The sequence below is a fragment of the Lampris incognitus genome, chromosome 1 (assembly GCF_029633865.1).
Source record: "Lampris incognitus isolate fLamInc1 chromosome 1, fLamInc1.hap2, whole genome shotgun sequence".
Taxonomy (NCBI): Eukaryota; Metazoa; Chordata; class Actinopteri; order Lampriformes; family Lampridae; genus Lampris; species Lampris incognitus.
Window position 1 is genome coordinate 113,084,382 of NC_079211.1, and position 24,462 is coordinate 113,108,843.

Below are 24,462 nucleotides of genomic sequence, written 5' to 3' on the forward strand. Positions count from 1 at the left end.
CCCAAAGACCCAGGCAGAGGGAGCCGGCCCTCCTAAGAAAAAGTTTGGGGAACCCTGGTGTAGAGGGTGGTTTGGGATTGGGCCATTCTGCGGCAAGGGGGCAATCGATTGCACCAGACCTACTCCCAGTGGCGCGATTTAGTTTACGTCGCCATAGTAACAGCAGCGTCTCTGATTGGCGCGACTTGCTTCAGGATTGTGGGTAGTGTAGTACTTCACCATAAATTCGGGAATGAAGCGCTAAAAATGAAGTTGAAATCCGAATGATTTATGGTTTCTATAATAGCATATGCCACCACTTCACAGTCGTTTCACAAGGTAAATCTGCCCTGTGTAGTTAACAGATTACGGTTTCCTATGGTGACTGAATCGCATTTTTACTTCCGGGATAGGTAAAGAAGGCGCGGCCAGTCGTATGAGATGGCAAAAACGCTTCACTTTTGACTGTCTTCTCCTCTCGGGTTAACCCACCGGCTTGTCAGTGGAAACTGCCGAAATGATGAATCTGGGAAGCGGAGGAGGGAAATGCGCCAAACCATCGTTTGTGTCTTATGTCACTGCAGAGGTAAGAGACGTTGTTCAGTCTGCATTTGAAAGCAGCTGCTGTTACGGCCACTTAAGCTAAACTTGCCAGCCTAGCATCAGATCACCAGGCTAGTGAACAGACAGGCAGTACGGGGGGATTTACCTACAGTTACCCTCGTTAAACTAGCTTGGTATTGCCGTCCAAAGCCGCCTTGTTGTGCGTTGGAGCGGTTAACTTGTCGTTTTTCTCCCGGCCATTGTTGTGAGTTCAGGTCTGTTGTCGTCCTGGACTTCCTGTTGCCTAAACAAGCATGGAGTTTCTGCCCGCCACTCCAGATCTGTGGAGCGACAGCCTCGAGTTTGGTCGTAATTTTCAGCCCTGATCGGAAACGTAGCCGTCCACATTTCCCTGTGTTCCGGTGGGGTCAGTCTTTGGGCCATATTTTCCACTTGCACGGGTGGTGTTTAAAGTAGGGGGAAAAATCAAACTAAGTACTTTTTCTGGCAGAACTTCCTAGTATTGTCGCAACCGGCAGCGTGGTCGCAAGCTTTTTTAGGCGAACTTTTTACCTCCCAACCTGCTGTTTTTCGGAAGTAAAAGCCGCTCGCGAGGATCTGATAGCTTCTGCTCGGTCCTGAAACGACCGCGGCCCTGCGAAACTAAACCAAAGACAAGGTTCAAGAAACGGCGTTTCGTCAAAACGAATATCAAACACCCTAGGGCGGTTAACTTTGTTGTACTAAACACAGTTTCTGTTATTCAAATGAACGCTTAACACTGTCAAATAAATCCAGCCATGTTGTATATACTGTACTGTACATGTTGTATATACTGTACTGTACATTGTACGTATACTGGTACACTCTGTCATGTCTGTCATGTCAGACATGTATGTAATTAACCTGCTAACATCTATGTCAGCATCTCTGATATATTCTCTGCACCACTGCACTTTATCACCTCTTATGCATCACCCCTTGTGTATACTATATGTGAAGATTGTTGTGTTGTAGTGGTGTTATTCTATGTTAAGTACACTGAGAGAGCCACGAAACCGGAGTCAAAATCCATGTATGTACAAATCTATATGGCCAGTAAACGTGATTCTGATTCTGATTACTGTACTTTGAGATACATATGAAAATACATGGACTTTAACAAGCATAACTCGGTGTCAGTGAAAACTCTTAGTCCTTACTCAGAGGTCTTATAATTCAAATGCAATCCAACCATTCAGCAAAGGAAAACAAGAAAATAAAAGGAAAAGATAAAATAAAATAGCCCTTCCAATCCATCTCTAACACACACAAGTACACATGAGCTTAGACATTCGCACATACCCGTTGATGAAAACCTGAAACTGGACCACTCTGTCAGATAAGTGTTAAAGCACTGTGTCTTCACTGGAGTGCCCGGTCTAATGTAAATTGTTTTCACTGTGGAGGTGTCAGGGTTGGGCAGAATAAGACATAATTTGATCCCTCATGTAAACTTTTAATGTCTCCCATTAAGATGCCATAGATATATGGTGGACAGGACACAGTTTAAGTCCCCACCAAGGATAAGACTGTGTATTGACGTCAGGTAAGCGGGATAAAAAAATCCTTACAGAATTGCGCATCATCCCAATTTGGAGCGTATATGTTGGCTAGAGGGCGGCACGGTGGTGCAGTGGTTAGCGTGTTCGCTATACAAGAAGAAGGTTCTGGGTTCGAGCCCCGGGGTAGTCTAACCTTGGGGGTCGTCCTGGGTCGTCCTCTGTGTGGAGTTTGCATGTTCTCCCTGTGTCTGCGTGGGTTTCCTCCGGGTGCTCCGGTTTCCTCCCACAGTCCAAAGACATGTAGGTCAGGTGAATCAGCCATACTAAAATTGCCCCTAGGTATGAATGTGTGTGTGTGTGTGTGTGTGTGTGTGTGTGTGTGTGTGTGTGTATGTCAGCCCTGTGTGATGGCCTGGCGGCCTGCCCAAGGTGTCTGTCCGCCTGCCGCCCAATGACTGCTGGGACAGGCTCCAACATCTCCTGCGACCCTGAGAGCAGGATAAGTGGTTTGGATAATGGGTAGATGGATGTTGGCTAGAATAACTAGGCGATGTCCGACGTCTGACCAGTGACAATTATTTAACGACCCCTTGAATCTGCATCAACCTTTGAGACTGAAAATGGAATATTTTTGATAATCAGCATAGTGGCCCCTCTGGATTTGAATTTAAATTTTGAGTGGAACAACTGGCCTACCCAACCACAGTGAAGCCGAACTTGGTCTGAGCCGTAAAGGTGTGTTTCCTTGAGAAATGCAATCTGAGCGTTGAGTTGTATAAGATGAGTCAGAACCTTCATGTTCCAGCTTGTGCAGTTGACTGACATACTCATACGACTCCCTGTTCCAGATGTTAGTGACATATTATGTCACTGCAGGAGATAATGGACGTGAACATCTATTAACAAAAGTTGGAGAGAGAGATAGTCAGTACGGCAAATGAAACGGGACATGTTTACCGTCAGTAGACCAGCAGAGGAAAGATAGACAGTCGAGATGAGTAAAAAGTAAAAAAAAGAAAGAAAAGGAAAACAAGGAGAGAAAAAAAGGGTGCAAAACACCATAAAACCCACATCCTGCATCCCATCTCCCCAGATCCCTCTTTCCCTACCCCCACCCCACATCCAACCCCAAAAGGGGCATGCATGCTATTGTGTAGCCTTAACAAACAAGCTAGAGTCCTACCAAGTGGACATATAAAAAATAAAAATATGTCAGCACTTAGTAATATTACTGAAACATTTCAGTGGGAGAACAACAAGAAACTGACAGTTCCAGTGTATTCAAGCAGTAACAGCTTGTCCAGCATCATCAGCCAGGTAATATTGTAAAGTGCAGTTTATACAAATGGTGTCATCATGTAATTACTATTCTCTTAGCAAATATATAGTATGGGCCAGAGTTTGAGTGAACAGCTGACTTAAGGCTAAGGTGGCTAAAAACAACTAGCTTAGCATAGCAAGACCAACTAAAAACAAACCGGTAGGCCAAATACCATACTGGCAATGTTAAACAAAATACAATAATCATCGAGTAAATTAAGATTTCCATGTTGACGTAACTATCAACCTATGTTTACCCACAAGTAACGCTAGTAGTAAAAGAAAAGGCCAGCATTGGTTTTGGTGTGCAGGTAATGCTAGCGTTAACAATCAGAGCTAGTCTGTAGTCAGTCAGATAGCATAGCTAGTTGTTAGTCTTAGAAGCTAACATAAATATTATTGCCATAGTACTTTAACCAACTTGAGCTGGACCAGGATACCACTCCGGATAAAGGATATTGCTTCTTCGGGAGTGTTAAAGGTTGCCGTTGCGCATAATCCTAAATCACTTGGGGGAAAAGCAGGGCATATTTCAGTTTCTTGGCCTCATCGAATGCTGCCGTACTCTTAGCAATAGCGACGGTGTAGTCCAGGAATAGTAGAAATCTTCGGCCATTGTCGAGAAGTGGACCCGCTTATCTTGCACGTTGCATAATGTCCTCCTTGACACCAAAATGGTGTAGGCGAACAATGAAGAGTCATGGCCTTGCTCCAGACTGGAGACGCAGCAGCAGGGAACCGTGTGCTCTGTCAAGCAGTGGTTTTTCTTCAAGTTGCAAAACAGCTTTGAACAGGCCAGCAATGAAGTCAATTGGATGTGATCCCTCGACGCCTTTACATAGACTATCCATCCATCCACCCATTTTCCGAACCACTTACCCTGCTGTCGGGGTCGCGGGGATGCTGGAGCCTATCCCAGCAGTCATTGGGGGTAGGTGGAGAGACACCCTGGACAGGCTACCAGACTATCACACAGGGCCGACACACACACACACCCACACACATTCATACCTAGGGACAATTTAGTACGGCCGATTCACCTGACCTACATGTCTTTGGATTGTTGGAGGAAAACCGCAGCCCCCGGAGGTGACCACGTTAACCACTGTGCCACACTGCCGCCCTTTCACGTTGACTAATAATTCTCACATTGTTTCTGCTTGACCTCCCCTCTAAATTACATTACATTACAGTCATTTAGCCGACGCGTTTATCCAAAGCGACTTACAATAAGTGCATTTAACGTAGGAAATCAGGAGAACTAGTCATCATATGAAACCTTAAGTCTACTAACTGGCATAACCATGCCAACATCCTGGCTCTAGTTTGGTAAAATTAAGGAGTAAACTACCAACTAAGCCTTATGTTCAACAACTCAACATCAGAGTCACCACTGAGGGGAGTTCTGTGATGTTTAATCACTCACACCCACTTAATCACTCACACTTTAACATCACAAGTGTGATGTTAAATCCTCACACTTATCGGATAGGAAAGCCACCTGTTCAGTGAGACTTTGTAGCTTGCGCTACAGGAATGTAGTCTCAGCCGAACAGTTATTTGCCTCCTTTTCCAATTCTGTCACGTGTCTAGACAGAGTCCCAGCATCGGATCTGACTGACGCTAAGTCACCTTGCAGTTTGGTCCATATCGATGCAATTTCGGACCTCAGAGGCGTTGCCAAAGTGTCTATTTTAGTTTCCACTGAAGCACAAATTTCGTCTTTCAGTAGGGCTGGGTATTGTCAAGAACCTCACAATTCAATTCAATTTCGATTCTTAAGGTCACAATTCGATTCGATATCGATTCAATTCGATATTGATCCAGTATGCTTCGATATCGATTCAATAATACTTGTAGATGACAAAAATACCCAAATTATTCATTGAGTACCTTCTGATATTTGTTTTATAATAATGTGTGCATTATTTGTATTGGTTTAGAACAAACTGACCCAAAAATGTATTTTACCATTTCATTATTCTTTAATGAATAGAAAATAAAACATTAGTAGTACAGTGTTTGGAGTCAGTGGCGTGCTCAGTCCTCTCTGTAGTTAAGTAATATATTTGTTGGGTGCTCTTTGGTCCAAGGTTAGTAGTTTCAGATGAGAAAAAGAGAACAAATCTCTCTGACCAAGGCACTCCGTGTAATTAAAATGTCTTTATTGAAACTTAGACATATCCAAAAAGGACCTAAAAATGCCCACGCGTAGCGGCTCGGGCCTTCTTCAGGGCATAGTGAGACAAAACAGGAGTGAATGGTTTTTGTGCAGGCACAGAGCACAGGTGTTAGTTGCTTGATTGGATCTGAAGCAACCAATTGCTAAGACCCGCCCCTCACACAGATCCTAGAGAGCAGTCACATGCCAAACACAGTTCTTTGTAAAAAGAAAACAAAAACACAGATTAAGTGTATACACACCCACAACTATAGCACAATAAAGGTTCACAGTGACTCAGAAAGACAGTAGACTATAAATTAGACATTTTTATAAAAAAGGCCTATAGTCTATCTCCTCGTTCAAACCTGGATATTCCATTGCCTTAAAATTCCAGATCCAAAAAGTTTCCTGCTGCAGCAACTTTTTCAATCTATCCCCCCCACGTACAGATTTCTTTATCATCTCAATACCCTGGACTCTTAAGGATGAAGGGTCGCTATGGTGCATTTCTCTATAGTGTTTGGCCATTGGATAATCTTCATTGTTGATCCTTATCGCATATTTGTGTTCAGAAAAACGTTCTTTTAAGCATGGGCACTGTAGGCGATATACAACAAACTCAGAATTACAATTAATAAAGCCATTGGTTTTGTATTCTTTTTGGGTTTTCAGGTCAAGGAATGTCTTGCACTGAATGACACCCACACAGTGTTTACATGACACGCACTTATAAGTTCCCCAAAGGTCTTTATGCAAGATCCACTTCTAAAGGACATTTTCCCAAATCCACCTATGACAGTGTTCAGAAAAGCACCTTCAATAAAAGACAAACTTGTCAGGAGTTACCTGCCAGGCTCAAAAGAAAAAACATGGTTGCATAAAGACCTTTGGGGAACTTATAAGTGCGGATCATGTAAACACTGGAACTGGAACCGGTATGGCCAGTAGGGCCGTGGCCATACCTACTTTGGCGTGCATCAAACATAAATGTGTAAAAATTCAAATCGCAAATACGTTACATTCTTAATGTATTGCACTTTTGCGTGCTTCCCGGGCTAATTTCCACTAGCTGTAAGCCTACGTACAGTACGTAGTTTATCACAAGCAACAAACTCTGTTTCCTAATGATTGATTGGTTATTTGTGTCACGTGAGCTTAACGTCACATCGACGTGAATTCACAAAACAAAATACCAGCGCTCTATGTAAGTAGACTAACTGCTAGTGTGTTCGCTAAATTTAAGCAATAGTAACGTTAAAATTAATGATGAAGCGTCAAAAAATAACTGATTTCTTTGGGTCAAAGTTAACCAAGGTAGCTGAGACAACCACCGTCACTCCAGCCCATAATGAGCCCTCCGAGGAACCAGAAGTAGAATTTCCAACTGTCGCTGCTCCAACTAGCCCCTCTGCCGCCGCTACCCTCAACGTTACGAGCCTCGCCCCAGCTGACAATGAGCCCTCTGAGCTTGAGGAACCAGCAGTAGAATTGCTAATTAGCCCCAGAACTTGACTTTGACAGTTTAGGCGCACGGTTGAATATGCTGCCAGATTCGATCCGAACGTCTGGAATTACCGTCACAACGGTAGCATCAGTAACATCGGCAATGAATGCTGCTCCGGTGGCGAAAACCCTATTGCCAGATGTACATGTACACAGGCTGTTGAAATTGTTTGATACAATTGCCGTGTCAACTGCCAGCGCCGAGAGGTTTTTCTCAACCCTTCGTCGTATGAAGACTTATCTAAGGTCAACAATGACGCAAAGGAGACTCAATGACTTGATGTGCAGCCACACACACAGGGATGCTTTGGCCAATGTGGATGGTCTCGCCATTGCCAGTGACGTCATCCAGCACAACGAGAGACGGAGGAACTCCTCTGGGAACGTTGACGTTTTTTAATCCTATGCAACTGGATTTGACGTGTCAAAGGATTTATGCTTTCTAATCATACTGATTATACTATTTGATTGTGACTCAAGTGTAGGCTATAATCAGGACAAATAAAACGGCAATAATAAATAATAATAAATAAAGTTATGCGTTACCAGTGTGGCTTGAGAGGGGGGGGGAGCGTCACGTCATTCGTGGCCCTACCCATTCGAAATGCGTTCCGCGGCCTATGACACAATGTGCTAAGTGCTACTCTCTCTGCTGACTAACGACGGCTTCCTTCACGTCCGTGTACATCTTTGGAATGGCGACTTCTGTCGTATGTTTTCGTGTTGGTATGGCGTAGCGTAGCGTGGTTCCAGTGTGTGTACCATCTTCTTAAAGCCCTCGTTTTCCACGACACTGTACGGGCATAGGTCCTTACAGATGAAGATCGCCACAGGCTCTGTTATCTTCTGTGCGCGCACAAAGCTTAACTGTAGTTTGCAGACAAGGGATTTGTCTAGCTGCATTTGTTTGCAATCCACAGGTTTAGCTTTAGCCGCAGGTTGCAAAACTTCTGCGTGGTGTCAACTCAAATGGTTGCGTAGGTTCGTCGTATTGTTGCGCTATTTTAATACTGATTCTCAAAGCTTACACACGACATGACTTCTATCGACTTCTTCTGTTCCGGTTTTACATCTGAATCCAAAATGTGTCCAAACGTCGGATTTTAAAGTTGTAGGCGCCGACTTTAAAGCGTTACTACTGCCCGTTTCTGTCGCCATTTTGTTGAATAAACAAGTGTGATTTGTGTTGTACGGAGGCCCCACTTGACCGAACAACCGTTGTTCGGTCAAGTGGGGGCTCCATACAACACAAATCACACTACGCCCACAATGGAGTGGGGCTTAATTACAACGGAAATAATCGATTTCAAGATTTTCCGAATCGATATTGAATTGGGAAAAAATATATTGCAATGCATTGATGAATCGATTTTTTTACCCAGCCCTATCTTTCAGTGATGCTAGCTCATGTAACCAGGTTAAAATTAATGTTTTTATTTTATTTTGTTTGAGTATGAAATATCACCAAATCCTGTCTGTGTGCTGTTATTTGTGTTTACTACATTTTATTTTATGTCATTATTTACTTTTATGTATGTTTTACAACGACCGTCATATACATGTACTGCCGCTTTAAGAGAGAGGTCTTGTGGGTACACGGAAGAGGGAACGTGGGAGAGGCCATTTTTGTTTTGTGGGGGGAGTGTCAAGCAGCGACCAAGCCGAGCCACACGTGTTTCTTACCGTAGCACAGTTTTGCTGATTGAGGAGAACGTAACCTTGAGTATCCCTGTAAGAAGATACTGCAAGCTGTGGGATAAAATACTTGTTTATCCTTCCTTACATCGGAGTCCCGTGGACGGTTTTTCCTTCTAACGCACACGAGTGAAGTACCCATATGTGCCGTTCTAGTCTAGACTGCTGAATAGGACAATACAAAGCTCAAATGACCGGCAGTGGAAACCAGTTATTTCGAAAATAAATGGCAAGGTGGGCCAAATAGAGTCCTGTGTGTCCCCCCTCCTTCCTTGATCATGATGATGATGAGAGACTGAGCCCCCCCCCACAACACCTGGGGCCCCACCCAACTAGAACACAACGCAGAGCTAACGATGAGAGTGACGGGCGTGCAGCAGGCTGACCAGCATAGAACAGCATAGAACTGCCTCCGTTACATTGGTGCCGTGACCCTCCTGGATCCTGAGAGCGACATCAGTTGCTCGCCGCGGGAGGCTGCTGTCGTCATCAAGCCCCAGACGTCCTCAGGTATTTCTATAGACTGTACACTCATGTTACAGTGGACTGGAGTTGAGCTGTGTGGACACTGGACAGTCATAGCTGTGGTTACCATGGACTGGGTTTGTGAACAGGACATTTGTATATATTGAAGGAAAAAAAAACACGGAAAAAAAAAGAAGAAAAAAGTTAATGTTGATGTGATTGAAGGACTCGTGTGAATAATCTATTGATGTGAACTACTAGATATGAATATGTGATTAATCTATTGGTGAATTTGTTGATTGTGTGTGATTGTTTCAATCTCTTAGTGCTTTCTAGATTCAATTATTTAAATGAATTGAGCTTTTCACTTTTTTATTTTATTTTTTATTTTATCTGAGTGTTAGAGGTGGGAACATGGCAGAGGGTGGTTCGTACGTAGGTGGGGGTAACATTGCTGATCAGGATCTTTTGGATCGCCAGTGTGCTGTGGAGAGGGGGTACCAGTTAGATGTGGATGGGGGTTTACGGCTAGGTGTAGGTAGGAGTTTCGGGCAGCTCTTAGAGGGCGGGGAACCAGACACCAGAGCACCAGGACCTAGAGACCCGACCACATTTGGCACTCCTCAGTTCACCTCCACACGCTACGTAGAACGGGCCAGGCCAGGTATCAGCGAAGGGGCTGTGCCAGGTAACAGCGAGCAGCCAGTGGGTGAGTTAGCCATGCTCATTACTCAGTTAGCAGAGAAGATAGGAGAGTCAATCACTGCTAAGCTGCAGGAAACACAAATGCTTAGAAACACACACACAGACAGTGCTAGGTCTGCTGAACAGCGTTCGGAGAAAGTGCCTAGTGTTAGAGTAGTAATGCAGACAGACGCTAGGGAGCCTCCTATTTTCAGGGGCGATAGCTCTGATAAGTTTACAGTTCATGAGTGGGAGAGCCTTATGACTTTGTATTTGAGGAAGCGAGCCATTCCAGTTAGTGAGCAGTCACATGAGATTCTAGCTAAGCTTATGGGGAAAGCAGGGGACGTGGTGAGAATAAAGCTGCGCAACACATATATCGACCACATAGCGAACCCCCACATTATTTTTGATGTACTAAAGCAACACTTTAGTGACCTCACATACTCGAGCATTCCCCTGGCGGACTTTTACAGTACGCTGCCCAAGCCAGGTGAGGATGCTATGGAGTATTGGATTAGGCTTAATAAGACAGTGGAGGTGGCTGACGAATGCTTGAAGCGGCAAGGCCGTAGTATTGAAGAGCCAAGCCACGGGGTAAGCATGATGTTTATCAAACACTGTCCAGATCAGTCTCTTGCCAATGTTTTTAAGTTCAAGTCCGCAGGGAAATGGTCTGCTAGCGAGATCCAGGAGAGGCTTGATGAGTACATGCTGGAGAGGAAGTCTCGTGTTGCTGCAGGTGGACAACGTGAAGCAGGCGCGGTAGAGCGTAGGTTCCGTTCACAGGTTCATGTCCCTGTAGTCGACTTGGCTCCCAACTTGAACACGACCGTGCCGGTGGTGCCATCTCCCGTCCCGGCTCATGCGTCATCTCCTACACCATTTTGCGCAAGGTCTCCTACGCCGTCTCCCGCACCGTCTCCCGCACCTGTCTCTGGCGGTGATGACTATATGAGGAGTTTGGTGAGCTTGCTAGACCGTTTGGTCACAATGCAGACTCAGGTTCCAGTTAGCGCTGCAGTCCGGACACCGACGCTGACTCAACTGCCAGCTAGTGCCGCAGGGCGGGTGCCAGACGCACCACAGCGGTTGTGCAGGGTTTGTAAGTCTCCGGATCACTCCACATTTTCCCACTGCAGCTGGGAGAACCGATGTATAAACTGTTTGTCTCCTGGTCATTGGAAGAGGGACTGTCCTCACCCTCAGCCGCCCAACCAGCTCCGTTCTCAGCCTGGTGGAAGAGCTGGTCATCAGTCTCGTCCGTTAAACTACTAAACCCACACCTAGAGAGGGATGGTGTGGGTAATGTAGATGTATCCTTCACTGATGTCTCCGACCTGGCTCACTTGTATGAAGACAAGTGTGCCAAAGCACCTCAGGGTTCGCGTATGGTGATTCAGGCGACACAGAGGATTCAGGCTTTCGGTGACTTGTTCTATGCTCCTGTTCTTGTCAACCAGAGTGTGCAGCTTAATGGCATGTTGGATACTGGCTCTATGTCATGCAGTATCAGTGAAAATGCAGTAGAGAAGCTCCGCTCTGGGGGTGTTTTGTCTGAGAAGCAGGAGCCTGAAGAGAACATTGTCTTGATTGGCTGCGGTGGTCCGGAGACTAGGCCTGATGGTTTTTATGACCTCAACATGCAGCTTTATGGTGTTTCCTTTGTTATACCCACTCTGGTCGTACCCGGTCAGCATGATGATCTGATAGTCGGCACAAACATTATTAAACATGTGGCCCATGTACTCAAGAGTGGTACTGAGTACTGGGACATCGCGTCCAGATAGGAACATCCGTCTAGTCCTGACGTTGAACAGTTCCTGTCCATGTTCACAAATGTAGAGCGCTGGAGGGGTGGTGCAGTTCCTGAGAAGATAGGTACTGTTAAGCTCACCCAGGCCGTGACACTCTTACCGAGGCACGAGCACTTAGTCTGGGGCAGACTTCCTGCTAAGGTGCCTATGTCAGCTGGAAGCACTGTTGTTGTGGAGCCGACAGACTCCAAGGCCATGCCACGCGGTGTCCTCGTAGGTCGACTTGTCACACCGCTCTGGGGTGATAGGTGGGTACCCATGACTGTTGTCAATCCGTCTGAAAAAGCCATCATGCTGAAAAGGAACTGCATGTTGGCTGATGTGTTTCCATGCTTGGCGATTGAGGACTTTAATGTTTTCCAGGGCCTGCAATCAGTTACGGGGAGGCATGAGTCCAACGCCACAGGTAGTGCCTGTCCCCCTGTCCAGCCGGCTAGGAGTTTGTCAGAGCTCTCACTCAGTGACATTGACCTCAGCTCCTGTCAGGTTAGTGAGGCATGCAAGTCCCAGCTCACTCAGCTGCTCACCGAGTACCATGACATCTTCTCCAGGGACTCTCTGGACTGTGGCGAGGTCACAGGATACACACATCGCATCCATCTGGTGGATGAGCTCCCCTTTCGCTTGCCCTACAGGAGGGTTCCCCCAGCCCACTATCAGAAGTTGAGACAGGTTCTCACTGATATGGAGGAGAAAGGGATTATCCGGAAGTCCTCGAGCACATACGCTTCACCGCTGGTTATGGTGTGGAAGAAGGATGGCGGGCTTCGGATCTGCACTGATTTCAGATGGCTGAATGCTCGGACCTTGAAAGACGCTCATCCCTTGCCACACCAGTCGGACTGTCTTGCTGCGCTGGGTGGTAACTGCCTCTTTAGTACGATGGACCTCACCTCTGGCTTCTTCAACATCCCAATGCATGAAGATGACAAGAAGTACACTGCTTTCACGACTCCCCTTGGGTTGCATGAATACAATGGCATGCCGCAGGGCCTTTGTAATAGCCCTGCAGCCTTCATGAGAATGATGATTGGGATCTTTGGGGATCTGAACTTCACGAAGCTTTTGTGCTATCTTGATGATCTTCTTGTCTTCGCGCCGTCAGAGGTTGAGGCTCTGTCGAGGCTCCGCACTGTGTTTCAGAGGTTGAGGGAGAACAACTTGAAACTGGCTCCGAAAAAATGTCATCTGCTGCAGAAGCGGGTGCGGTTTTTGGGCCACGTGGTTGATGGCGGAGGTGTGTCTGTCGATCCCTCCAAAGTAGAGGTCATCTCCAACATGACAGTGCAGGATCTCATGGAAGGTGATGGGTGCACGCCTTCTGTTCGTAGGATCAAATCTTTCCTTGGTATGGTATTTTACTACCAGCATTTCCTCCCGAACTGCTCCTCCGTGGCTAAGCCCCTGTTCGCCCTTACGGCTGGACAAAAGAGGAGGGGGAGGTCGGCTAAGGATAAGAAGCCCCATGGCAGCTTCCGTAAGCTTACCTCCGCAGACTGGACGGTGGAATGTGGGGAAGCATTTGATCTGTTGAAGACGATGTTACTGGAGTGTGTGGTGCTTGCCCATCCAGACTTTGAGGTGCCTTTCATTTTGTCGGTCGGTGCGTCTTTGGACGGACTCGGCGCGGTGCTGTCTCAAGTGCCCCGAGGAGAGTCCAAGGCCAGACCTGTTGGTTTTGCAAGCAAGTCCCTCAGTGCCTCACAGCGGAAGTATCCAGCTCATAGACTGGAGTTCATGGCGCTGAAGTGGAGTGTTTGTGAAAAGTTCAGCCACTGGCTGAAGGGTCAAAGCTTCACCGTTTGGACAGATAATAATCCGCTGACTTATCTCCTAACGAAGCCGAAGCTTGACGCGTGTGAGATCCGCTGGGTGTCTAAGTTGGCGTCTTACACCTTCGATCTCAAACACCTGCCAGGGAAGAAAAACGTGGTGGCGGATGCGTTGAGTCGCGACCCTTTTTCCAAGCCCGTCAGTCAGAGGCTACTTAGGGAGCCCTACCCGGCCCTTGTTCAGGAAGCCGACGGGGTTGAGGGGGACTCTGTGCAGGATGTTTTCAGACTCAGTTGCCAGTCCCAAACAGTGAGCAGTGCGCGATCTGGGTTTGCTTGTGATGCAGCTGAGGTTAGGGCTTTTTGTCAAGCCAAATGTGACTGGCCTTATGCATCAGTATTCACAGCACTCAGTTTGGTCCAGCACGTTCAGCATCTGTCGGGTGGTCAGGATACACTGCCGATGTTATCCACCGAGGAGCTCAGGTTGAGTCAGAAGCAGGACCCCTGCATCTCCAAGGTGTTGCCCTTTGTCGCTGTTCGGAAGCGGCCATCGAGGCGTGAGAGGCATGGTGCTGACCAGAAGGTCCTCAGGCTGTTGAAACAGTGGGAGAAGTTGGAAGTCAATGATGGTGTCTTGTACAGGGTGACGAAGGACCCAGTGTCCAAGCAGAGGAGGTCTCAGTATGTTTTGCCTCTGAGCCTGAAAGACAAGGCACTGTCTGGCATCCATGATCACGCTGGTCATCAGGGCCAGGACCGTACTCTCTCTCTTGCAAGGCAGCGTTTTTATTGGCCTGACATGGAGAGGGATATCAGAACATATGTCAGATGCTGTCGGAGATGTGTGTTTGGGAAGACCCCAGAGCCAGCTGCTTGCGTGCCCCTGGAGAGCATTAAAACCTCCGCACTGATGCAGCTTGTGTGTATGGATTTCTGGTCCGCTGAGGACAGTAAGCAGCGGTCAGTCGATGTCTTAGTGGTTACTGACCACTTCACTAAGCTTGCTCACGCGTTCCCCTGCGCCAATCAGACAGCGAAGCAGGTCGCCAAGAAACTCTGGGATCATGTAGTCTGTGTTTACGGGTTTCCGGAGAGAATACATTCTGATCAGGGCACAAACTTTGAGAGCAACCTGATTGCAGAGCTTCTCAAGTTGGCGGGTGTAGTGAAGTCCCACACGACGGCCTACCATCCTATGGGTAATGGCGGGACAGAGCGTTTTAATCGCACGATGGGGAATCTGCTCCGTTCCCTTCCGCTTCAGCAGAAGCAACAGTGGCCTCAGCAGATCCATTTTCTCACGCTCGCGTACAATGCCACTGTTCACGAGACCACGGGTTACGCGCCTTTCTTCCTGATGTATGGGCGTGTCCCAAGACTGCCGGTGGATGTTATGTTCAGGCAGGTTTTGCATGACCCTCACATTGTTGACTATGACTCTTATGCTCAGTCTCTGCTTTCCTATCTAAGGAGTGCAATGGAGATCGCTCAGAAGCACTCCACGGCTGAGCAGCAGCATCAGGCGCGACAGTACAACAGACACGCCAAGGGCACTGTCCTGTCTGTCGGGGATCGTGTTTTGGTTGCGAACCAGAGTGAGCGAGGGAAGAGAAAGTTGGCTGACAAATGGGAGAACGGAGTGTACACGGTTGTCGGTGTCAACCCCAATATCCACGTCTACAAGATTCAGAATGCAGAGGGGCACACATGGGTGGTGCACAGGAACCGTTTGTTGGAGGTCAACTTCTTGCCCCTTCCTGAGTTAGATCAGGGTGAGGAGTCCAGTACAACCAGTCAGTTGCTTGACTGTGCAGAGTCCGATGAGAAGGACAGTGCAGATGGCCTGACGGTCCCAGGGGATGCAATGGGGCTTGCAGTCTCATCACTTGGAGACTCGCCTAGATCTGAGTGGGCAGAAGCGGAAGAGTTCATTCCGTCTAGTCTGGTAGTCAGTCCTGTGGGGGCCACTGCTCAGACTCCACCCAACACACACGCACCACCCAACACACATGCACCACACATAGAGGCATCACACTCACTCGATGTTGGTGTTATATCTCACACTGATTCGCACACAGAAGCACCACACTCACTCGATACAGATGTTGCAGCTCGCACTGTCTCACGCACACAAGTAGAGAGCGATGGTCGGGTTAGGACACGCACAGGGAGGGTGGTGAGGTCAGTGAACAGGTTAATAGAATCTATGGCTCAGATGCCATTTCTACGGAGTGTGAGGGATTGAATTTTGATGGAGGTTGGAGTCATTCAGACTACTTTAATCTGAGTTATTAGGTGTCTATCAGACAGGGTTGTTTTGGGCCAAGTGCATGAAGTGGCGTATCAGGCGTCACATTGATCTAAGGGAATACTGAGACTTGATCAACCTCATTATTTTCTGAACCTCGTAACCGAGGTAGCTCCTAAGTTGACTGGAGGACTAGGTCCTTCTTTTCACTTGTGCCAGTAGTCAGTGATGGGCTTTTCCTTTCCTCTTTCTCTTTTTATCCTGCTGTCAGGATGTTGGTGAATTTCAGGAGGGGTGAATGTAACCAGGTTAAAATTAATGTTTTTATTTTATTTTGTTTGAGTATGAAATATCACCAAATCCTGTCTGTGTGCTGTTATTTGTGTTTACTACATTTTATTTTATGTCATAATTACTTTTATGTATGTTTTACAACGACCGTCATATACATGTACTGTCGCTTTAAGAGAGAGGTCTTGTGGGTACACGGAAGAGGGAACGCGGGAGAGGCCATTTTTGTTTTGTGGGGGGAGTGTCAAGCAGCGACCGAGCCGAGCCACACGTGTTTCTTACCGTAGCACAGTTTTGCTGATTGAGGAGAACGTAACCTTGAGTATCCTTGTAAGAAGATACTGCAAGCTGTGGGATAAAATACTTGTTTATCCTTCCTTACATCGGAGTCCCGTGGACGGTTTCTCCTTCTAACGCACACGAGTGAAGTACCCATATGTGCCGTTCTAGTCTAGACTGCTGAATAGGACAATACAAAGCTCAAATGACCGGCAGTGGAAACCAGTTATTTCGAAAATAAATGGCAAGGTGGGCCAAATAGAGTCCTGTGTGTCCCCCCTCCTTCCTTGATCATGATGATGATGATGATGATGAGAGACTGAGGGCCCCCCCAACAACACCTGGGGCCCCACCCAACTAGGACACAACGCAGAGCTAACGATGAGAGTGATGGGCGTGCAGCAGGCTGACCAGCATAGAACACCATAGGACTGCCCCTGTTAGACTCAGATGTTGTGTATCAGCTCGAATTGATTCAGTAGCACTGAGGACAGCATTTTCTGAGTCAGAGTAGTTAACTTGGGCGGTGTTAGTCGGTGTTAGCCCCCTTAACACATGTAGTAAGTAGGCATAGTGCGTAAGTATAATGTAGTGCTCAAAAAGATACAGTAGTGAAAAAATATATTTCCAGAATGATTATTTGTTCCCAACTGAACCAAATGGGCTATGTAGACACAAAAGCACCGTTGTTTTATTCAATTATTGAACAACTGGCAGTGAGCTCTAAAATCTTCTGCCTACCCGCTCATCACGTCACCGGATGTCCGACATGTTGGTTTTTGACTGTTTGTTGCGATTGCTGGGATTCTAGGATGTCAGTGAGCATGTTGTATGCTTGGAGACTGTGGGGCTTGTCAGTTATAAAGCCACTTTATTTTTGTCACTGTATGGTTGTTTGGGCGGCACGGTGGCACAGTGATTAGCACGGTAGCCTCACAGCAAGAAGGTCCTGGGTTTGAGCCCCGGGGTAGTCCAACCTTCGGGGTCATCCCGGGTCATCCTCTATGTGGAGTTTGCATGTTCTCCCCGTGTCTGTGTGGGTTTCCTCCGGGGGCTCCGGTTTCCTCCCACAGTCCAAAGACATGTAGGTCAGATGATCCATCCGTACTTAATTGTCCCTAGGTATGAATGTGTGTGTGTGTGTGTGTGTGTGTGTGTGTGTGTGTGTGTGTGTGTGTGTGTGTGTGTGTACACGTGTGTGTCGGCCCTGTGCGATGGTCTGGTGGTCTGTCCAGGGTGTCTCCCCGCCTGCCGCCCAATAGGCTGCAGTATCCCCCGCGACCCTGAGAGCAGGATAAGCGGTTCGGATGATGAATGAATGGATGACTGAATGATTGGTTACAGTGAAATTTGTCTTCTGCGTTTAATCCCATCCTGTTGTATCGGAGCAGTGGGCAGCTGCAGCGCATGGGGACCAACTCCAGTTCTTTTTTCCATTGTCTTGGTCAGGGGCACAGGCAGGAGTATTAATCCTAACATGCATGCCTTTTTGATGGTGGGAGGAAACCGGAGCACCTGGAGGAAACTGACGCAGACACGGGGAGAACATGCAAACACCACACAGCAAGGACCTGGGATGGGGCGTCCGGGTAGCGTAGCGTTCTATTTCGTTGCCTACCAATACTGGAATCGCCGGATCGAATCCCCGTGTTACCGCTGGCTTGGTCGGGTGTCCCTACAGACACAGTTGGCCCTGTCTGCGGGTGGGAAGCCGGATGTGGGCATGTGTCCTGTTCGCTGCACTGGCGCCTCCTCTGGTCGGTCGGAGCACCTGTTCGGGGGGAGGGGGAACTGGGGGGAATAGCGTGATCCTCCCTAGCGCTACAGCTACCTGGTGAAACTCCTCACCGTCAGGTGAAAAAAAATTGGTAGTGACTCCACATGTATTGGAGGAGACGTGGTAGTCTGCAGCCCTCCCTGGATCAGCAGAAGGGGTGGAGCAGCGACTGGGACGGTGCAGAAAGCAGGGTGATTGGCCAGGTACAATTGGGGAGAAAAAGGGGGGAAAAGAAAGAGAGGACCTGGGATGGCCTGGGGTTTGAACCCAGGACCTTCCTGCTGTTAGGCAACAGCGCTATCTGCTTGGCCACTGTGCCGCCCTTTGTTGCCTATGGTGGGGGTTTTCCCTGCCATAGTGAAATTTCAGACAGTCACCAGAGAGCAGGCTCCCATGTTGGGGGAGGCATTAGTGACTATGGGGATGGGAAAGAAGCTGGTTTGCTGCCCAGTCTGGGTCGTGAACCTGGAGGACTGTGTACTGGGACTAGATGTTCTTGGGGCATTGGACTGTGTCATTTACAAAAAGAGAGGAACTCTGACACTTCCAAATGGACATGACATTCAGATGTCTAAGCGGCCACCCCGACCGGGCTGCCCTGTGGCCCACACTGTTGCAGTGCTGGCAGCTGAGAGGACAACAACCAACATGGCTGCCTGCTGCACCTATACCAACAAGCCACCCGGACCACCCTCCGCCCTGCCTGCCGCTGGTGTACACCCAAGCCCCACTGCACCACCTGACAGGGGGGTGAGAGTCTTGGCTGTGAAGGAGGTCTGACAGAAAAACTGATGGACTGACTCCCAGGGTACACTGTGGCAGCTCCTGCTAGAATTTAACGACTGTTTTTCAGTGAGACCTCGACGTCTTTCCCTGGCCAGAAAGGCAGCGGTGGACAAAGCCCTACTCAAAATGCAACAGGCTGGACTCATTGAGCCTTCTACCAGCTCCTGGGCCTCCCCAATAATCATGGTTCCCAAAAAATCCAAAAGATGATTGGCGGTTCTGTGTGGAGATAAGACTCCTCAACAAAGTGACCTAAAAGGACCCCCCCCCCACTTCCCCGCTCAGACCTGGGGGAGAGGTTACACTTTAAAGAGGACATACTATCATGCACACCTCTTGGCTCTACATGGATAATTTCAAAATTTCATAACTGAATTTTCATTGTTGATTCTGTGGTGGTTGTGAAAATACTGCCGCTGTTGTTCCACATCCATCAGCCCCCCACAGGTGTTACTCCAGTCAACATTAAGAGCAGCACAGGGTTGAAAGCGAATGAAAAATACACTAAAACAAAGAACATGCAGTATTCTCTCACAATTATGTTTTGAAAGTTGCATTGCCATGGCAACTGTCACTGAGCTATTGATTTAGATCTGTTGTTGAGTATTATGCAGCCTGTACTTGCTGATGTGTGTGTGTGTGTGTGTGTGTAGACCAAAGGGGAAAAAAGCCAATATGTCAGTTTAAGAGTTAATGTGGGGGAATGAAAGAAGTTTGTTACAAAAAACAGGGGCGACACGTTGGCGCAGTGGTTAGCGCGGTCACCTCACAGCAAGAAGGTTGTGGGTTCGAGCCCCGGGGTAGTCCAACCTTGGGGGTCATCCGGGGTGGTCCTCTGTGTGGAGTTTGCATGTTCTCCCCGTGTCTGCGTGGGTTTCCTCCAGGTGCTCCAGTGACCTCCCACAGTCCAAATACATGTAGGTCAGGTGACTTGGCCGTACTAAATTTTCCCAGGTATGAGTGTGTGTGTGTGTGTGTGTGTGTGTGTGTGTGTGTGTGTGTGTGTGTGTGTGTGTGGGCCCTGTGTGATGGCCTCGCGGCCTGTCCAGGGTGTCTCCCTGCCTGCCGCCCAGTGACTGCTGGGATAGGCTCCAGCATCCCCTGAGAGCAGGATAAGTGGTTCGGATAATTGATGGATGGAAAAAAAATTGAGGCAGAAAATTATATCTTATAATAAATGCTTTTATTTGTGATAATGATTTTCCACATGTGTTGTGCAAGGCATATTTTTGAAGTTGTTGAAAAAAGTTATGTGCATTTATGAAGTTGTTATTGTGAATGCAATATTCAAAGAAAATATCAGTTTTGTTAATATCATATAGCCCTACCGTCTAGTCATAACATAAATAATTGACCTAAATAGTTATACACTTATTCATGTTTTTCCTTGATGCACCCTTGTTGCTGGTTGGATAGCCACTTTGGATAAAATCAAAGTTTTGTATTGATTTCTGTAGTATTGTGACTTGTGATATCACGTTGTTCTATTGTTGCTCTTCACCCCTGTATATTCTCTGTAAATTCATATTTTTATAAAGTTTTTCAAACTTCACATCTTGCTTAACCTATTCTATTATTGTGATGTACACTGCCCGTTTTGCAAACTTCATAAATATGCAGTAAACATATACTATATCAATACAGATGCAGGAAAAAAAGTTTAATACATTACAGTACAGGCCTGTTTCGTGCCTCGCGCACTCATCAGCTGCTCATTTGATATTCCGCTCCACATTAGTTGAGCACTTCAACACCATTGACGGTTTCGGGAAAAAATGCTATATATATATATATATATATATATATATATATATATATATATATATATATATATATACACTACCGTTCAAAAGTTTGGGATCACCCAAACAATTTTGTGTTTTCCATGAAAAGTCACACTTATTCACCACCATATGTTGTGAAATGAATAGAAAATAGAGTCAAGACATTGACAAGGTTAGAAATAATGATTTGTATTTGAAATAAGATTTTTTTTACATCAAACTTTGCTTTCGTCAAAGAATCCTCCATTTGCAGCAATTACAGCATTGCAGACCTTTGGCATTCTAGCTGTTAATTTGTTGAGGTAATCTGGAGAAATTGCACCCCGCGCTTCCAGAAGCAGCTCCCTCAAGTTGGATTGGTTGGATGGGCACTTCTTTGAGCAGATTGAGTTTCTGGAGCATCACATTTGTGGGGTCAATTAAACGCTCAAAATGGCCAGAAAAAGAGAACTTTCATCTGAAACTCGACAGTCTATTCTTGTTCTTAGAAATGAAGGCTATTCCATGCGAGAAATTGCTAAGAAATTGAAGATTTCCTACACCGGTGTGTACTACTCCCTTCAGAGGACAGCACAAACAGGCTCTAACCAGAGTAGAAAAAGAAGTGGGAGGCCGCGTTGCACAACTGAGCAAGAAGATAAGTACATTAGAGTCTCTAGTTTGAGAAACAGACGCCTCACAGGTCCCCAACTGGCATCTTCATTAAATAGTACCTGTTAGAGCCTGTTTGTGCTGTCCTCTGAAGGGAGTAGTACACACCGGTGTAGGAAATCTTCAATTTCTTAGCAATTTCTCGCATGGAATAGCCATTTCTAAGAACAAGAATAGACTGTCGAGTTTCAGATGAAAGTTCTCTTTTTCTGGCCATTTTGAGCGTTTAATTGACCCCACAAATGTGATGCTCCAGAAACTCAATCTGCTCAAAGAAGTGCCCATCCAACCAATCCAACTTGTGGGAGCTGCTTCTGGAAGCGTGGGGTGCAATTTCTCCAGATTACCTCAACAAATTAACAGCTAGAATGCCAAAGGTCTGCAATGCTGTAATTGCTGCAAATGGAGGATTCTTTGACGAAAGCAAAGTTTGATGTAAAAAAAATCTTATTTCAAATACAAATCATTATTTCTAACCTTGTCAATGTCTTGACTCTATTTTCTATTCATTTCACAACATATGGTGGTGAATAAGTGTGACTTTTCATGGAAAACACAAAATTGTTTGGGTGATCCCAAACTTTTGAACGGTAGTGTATATATATATATATATATATATAGTGACAATGGTGAGGTGTGCGGTTGGAATGACAGATAATAATAATAATACATTTTATTTGTGGATGCCGTTCAGAGCACTCAAGGACACCTTACAGAACACAGTAAAAAAACAAGCAGCACTGTATCAGACAGCATAAGATCAAAACAAAGCAGGGTAGACAATAAAAAGTTAACACAACAGATAAGTATAAAATCATCATCTGCACAAAACTCAATGAAGCGTGGATCAGACTGAATATGCCAGTTTGAAAAGGTGAGTTTTGAGATGGGATTTGAAGGTTGAAAGAGAGTCAGTGTTGCGAATGTCTTGTGGGAGAGACTTCCATAGGTGGGGGGCAGAATGACTGAAGGCTCTAGTCCCCATGGTAGTCAAGCGGGCCGATGGTGTAGTGAGTTCGAGGGCATGTGGATATGAAGGAGTTCAGAAAGATATAAAGGAGCTAGGTTATTAAGGGTCTTAAAGGTGAGGAGCAGGATCTTGAAGTCAATACAGTATTTAACAGGGAGCCAATGGAGTTGCTGAAGAACAGGAGTGATGTGATCTATGGGAAGAGTTCTGGTAATGATACGGGCAGCTGAATTCTGGACCAATGGAAGTTTATGAAGACACATGAGGGGATGATCAGAGAGAGACTAGAGAGGATAGAATTACAGTAGTCAATACGGGATGTAACCAGGTTGTGAATGAGATGGGTTCAAGGTGGAGGTGGGATTAAATCAAGGATCGGCTCTGAGTCCTTTCTTGTTTGCAGTGGTGATGGACAGGTTGATGGACGAGATCGGGCAGGAGTCTCCGTGGACTATGATGTTTGCGGATGACATTGTGATCTGTAGTGAGAGTAGGATGCAGGTTGAGGAGAGCCTGGAGAGGTGGAGGTATGCACTGGAGAGAAGAGGAATGAAAGTCAGTAGGAGCAAGATGGAATACATATGTGTGAATGAGAGGGAGGATGGTGGAATGGAGAGGATGCAAGGAGTAGAGGTGATGAAGGCGTATGAGTTTAAATATTTCGGGGTCAACTGTCCAAAGTAACAGGGAGTGCAGAATAGAGGTGAAGAAGAGAGAGCAGGCAGGGCGGAGTGGGTGGAGAAGAGTGTCAGGAGTGATTTGCAACAGAAGGGTACCAGCAAGAGTTAAAGGGAAGGTTTACAAGATGGTTGTGAGACCAGCTATGTTATATGGTTTGGAGACAGTGGCACTGATGAAAAGACAGGAGGTGGAGCTGGAGGTGGCAGAGTTGAAGATGCTAAGATTTTCACTGGGACTGATGAAGAAGAACAGGATTAGGAACGAGTATATTAGAGGGACAGCTCAGGCTGGACGGTTTGGAGACAAAGCAACAGAGACAAGATTGAGATGGCTTGGACATGTGTGGAGGAGAGATACTGGGTATATTGGGAGAAGGATGCTGAATATGGAGCTGCCAGGGAAGAGGAGAAGAGGAAGGCCAAAGAGGAGGTTTATGGATGTGGTGAGGGAGGACATGCAGGTGGCTGGTGTGACAGAGGAAGACGCAGAGGACAGGAAGAAATGGAAACGGATGATCCGCTGTGGCGACCATAACAGGAGCAGCTGAAAGTACTAGTAGTAGATAAATATGCAGTAAATCTATGTATACTTACAGATTGTTGGCACTCATTTACTTAACATGGGTGTAATGTATATATTTTTTATCCCATTAGATGTCGGAATATTTGTGATCCTCATGAACGACCTAGCTTCATGTGATGAAGCTAGGTCGACTGCAGTGACATTATCTGTCACTGCAGTCGTCCAGTTTCCCAATAGGGTTTGTTAAATTTAAATTTTCATCTCATCTACTTGATTATCTTCATTACTTGTCAGTACACTGTCTTGAATTGGAATGGCGAATGGGGCAATTTACATTTATGGAAAGCTAAATATACAGGTTTTGGGCAATCAGTGTGAAATTCTTTTGCCAAATTGTTGTCCAGCTCACGTCAACACATGAATGCTGTGTAGACCAGAGACTTTTTAAATTTGGTTTTCACATGAGACTGTCCAATTGAATCCACAATCTCCCCTTTCTGATGTTCGACTACAAGGCTCCTTGCGTCATTAAACCAATTAGATGTAGGAATATTATAATATTTTATTATGGAAAGAGAGATCTACTAGGAAGGTGTTAGTAATACGTTTTCTGGCAAACAAACCATGTGCAGAACACACCACTAGTTGTAAGTGATTAGAATTGATCCTTAAAGAAAACTTTTTTTTTACAGGAAATCAATTTGGAGAAGGACACCCCAACCCCAAGAAAGGAAAAGCACCTTGATCTGCTGCCAGGTAATTATGTCAGACAAACACAGTCTGCATTTTTATTCTTCCAGCTATGGAGGGGCTAGATTTGTGACACACCGTGAAAGAACAGATTATATTTGTTGTTGTGGGTCAGAAGATGATTGGATGGAATTTGGCTTTACTATGTATTTTCAAAATGACAATCCATAATATTGCTAAAATAAGGTCTTTATCTTTTGCTGATCCTTGCAAAGTTATCCAGACTTTATTTTG

General features: G+C 46.2%; 1 protein-coding gene across 1 annotated transcript in view; it reads left to right on the top strand.

Annotated features, from left to right (window-relative positions):
• The first annotated feature begins 438 nt into the window (after positions 1 to 438).
• mtmr12 (myotubularin related protein 12) overlaps positions 439 to 24,462 on the top strand; it is a 91,976-nt gene continuing 67,952 nt past the window's right edge. The window contains exons 1-2 of the mRNA XM_056282891.1: positions 439 to 565; positions 24,171 to 24,234. Of these exons, the coding sequence (XP_056138866.1) occupies positions 497 to 565; positions 24,171 to 24,234 (133 nt within the window). The 5' untranslated portion in view covers positions 439 to 496. The remainder of the gene's footprint in view (positions 566 to 24,170; positions 24,235 to 24,462) is intronic.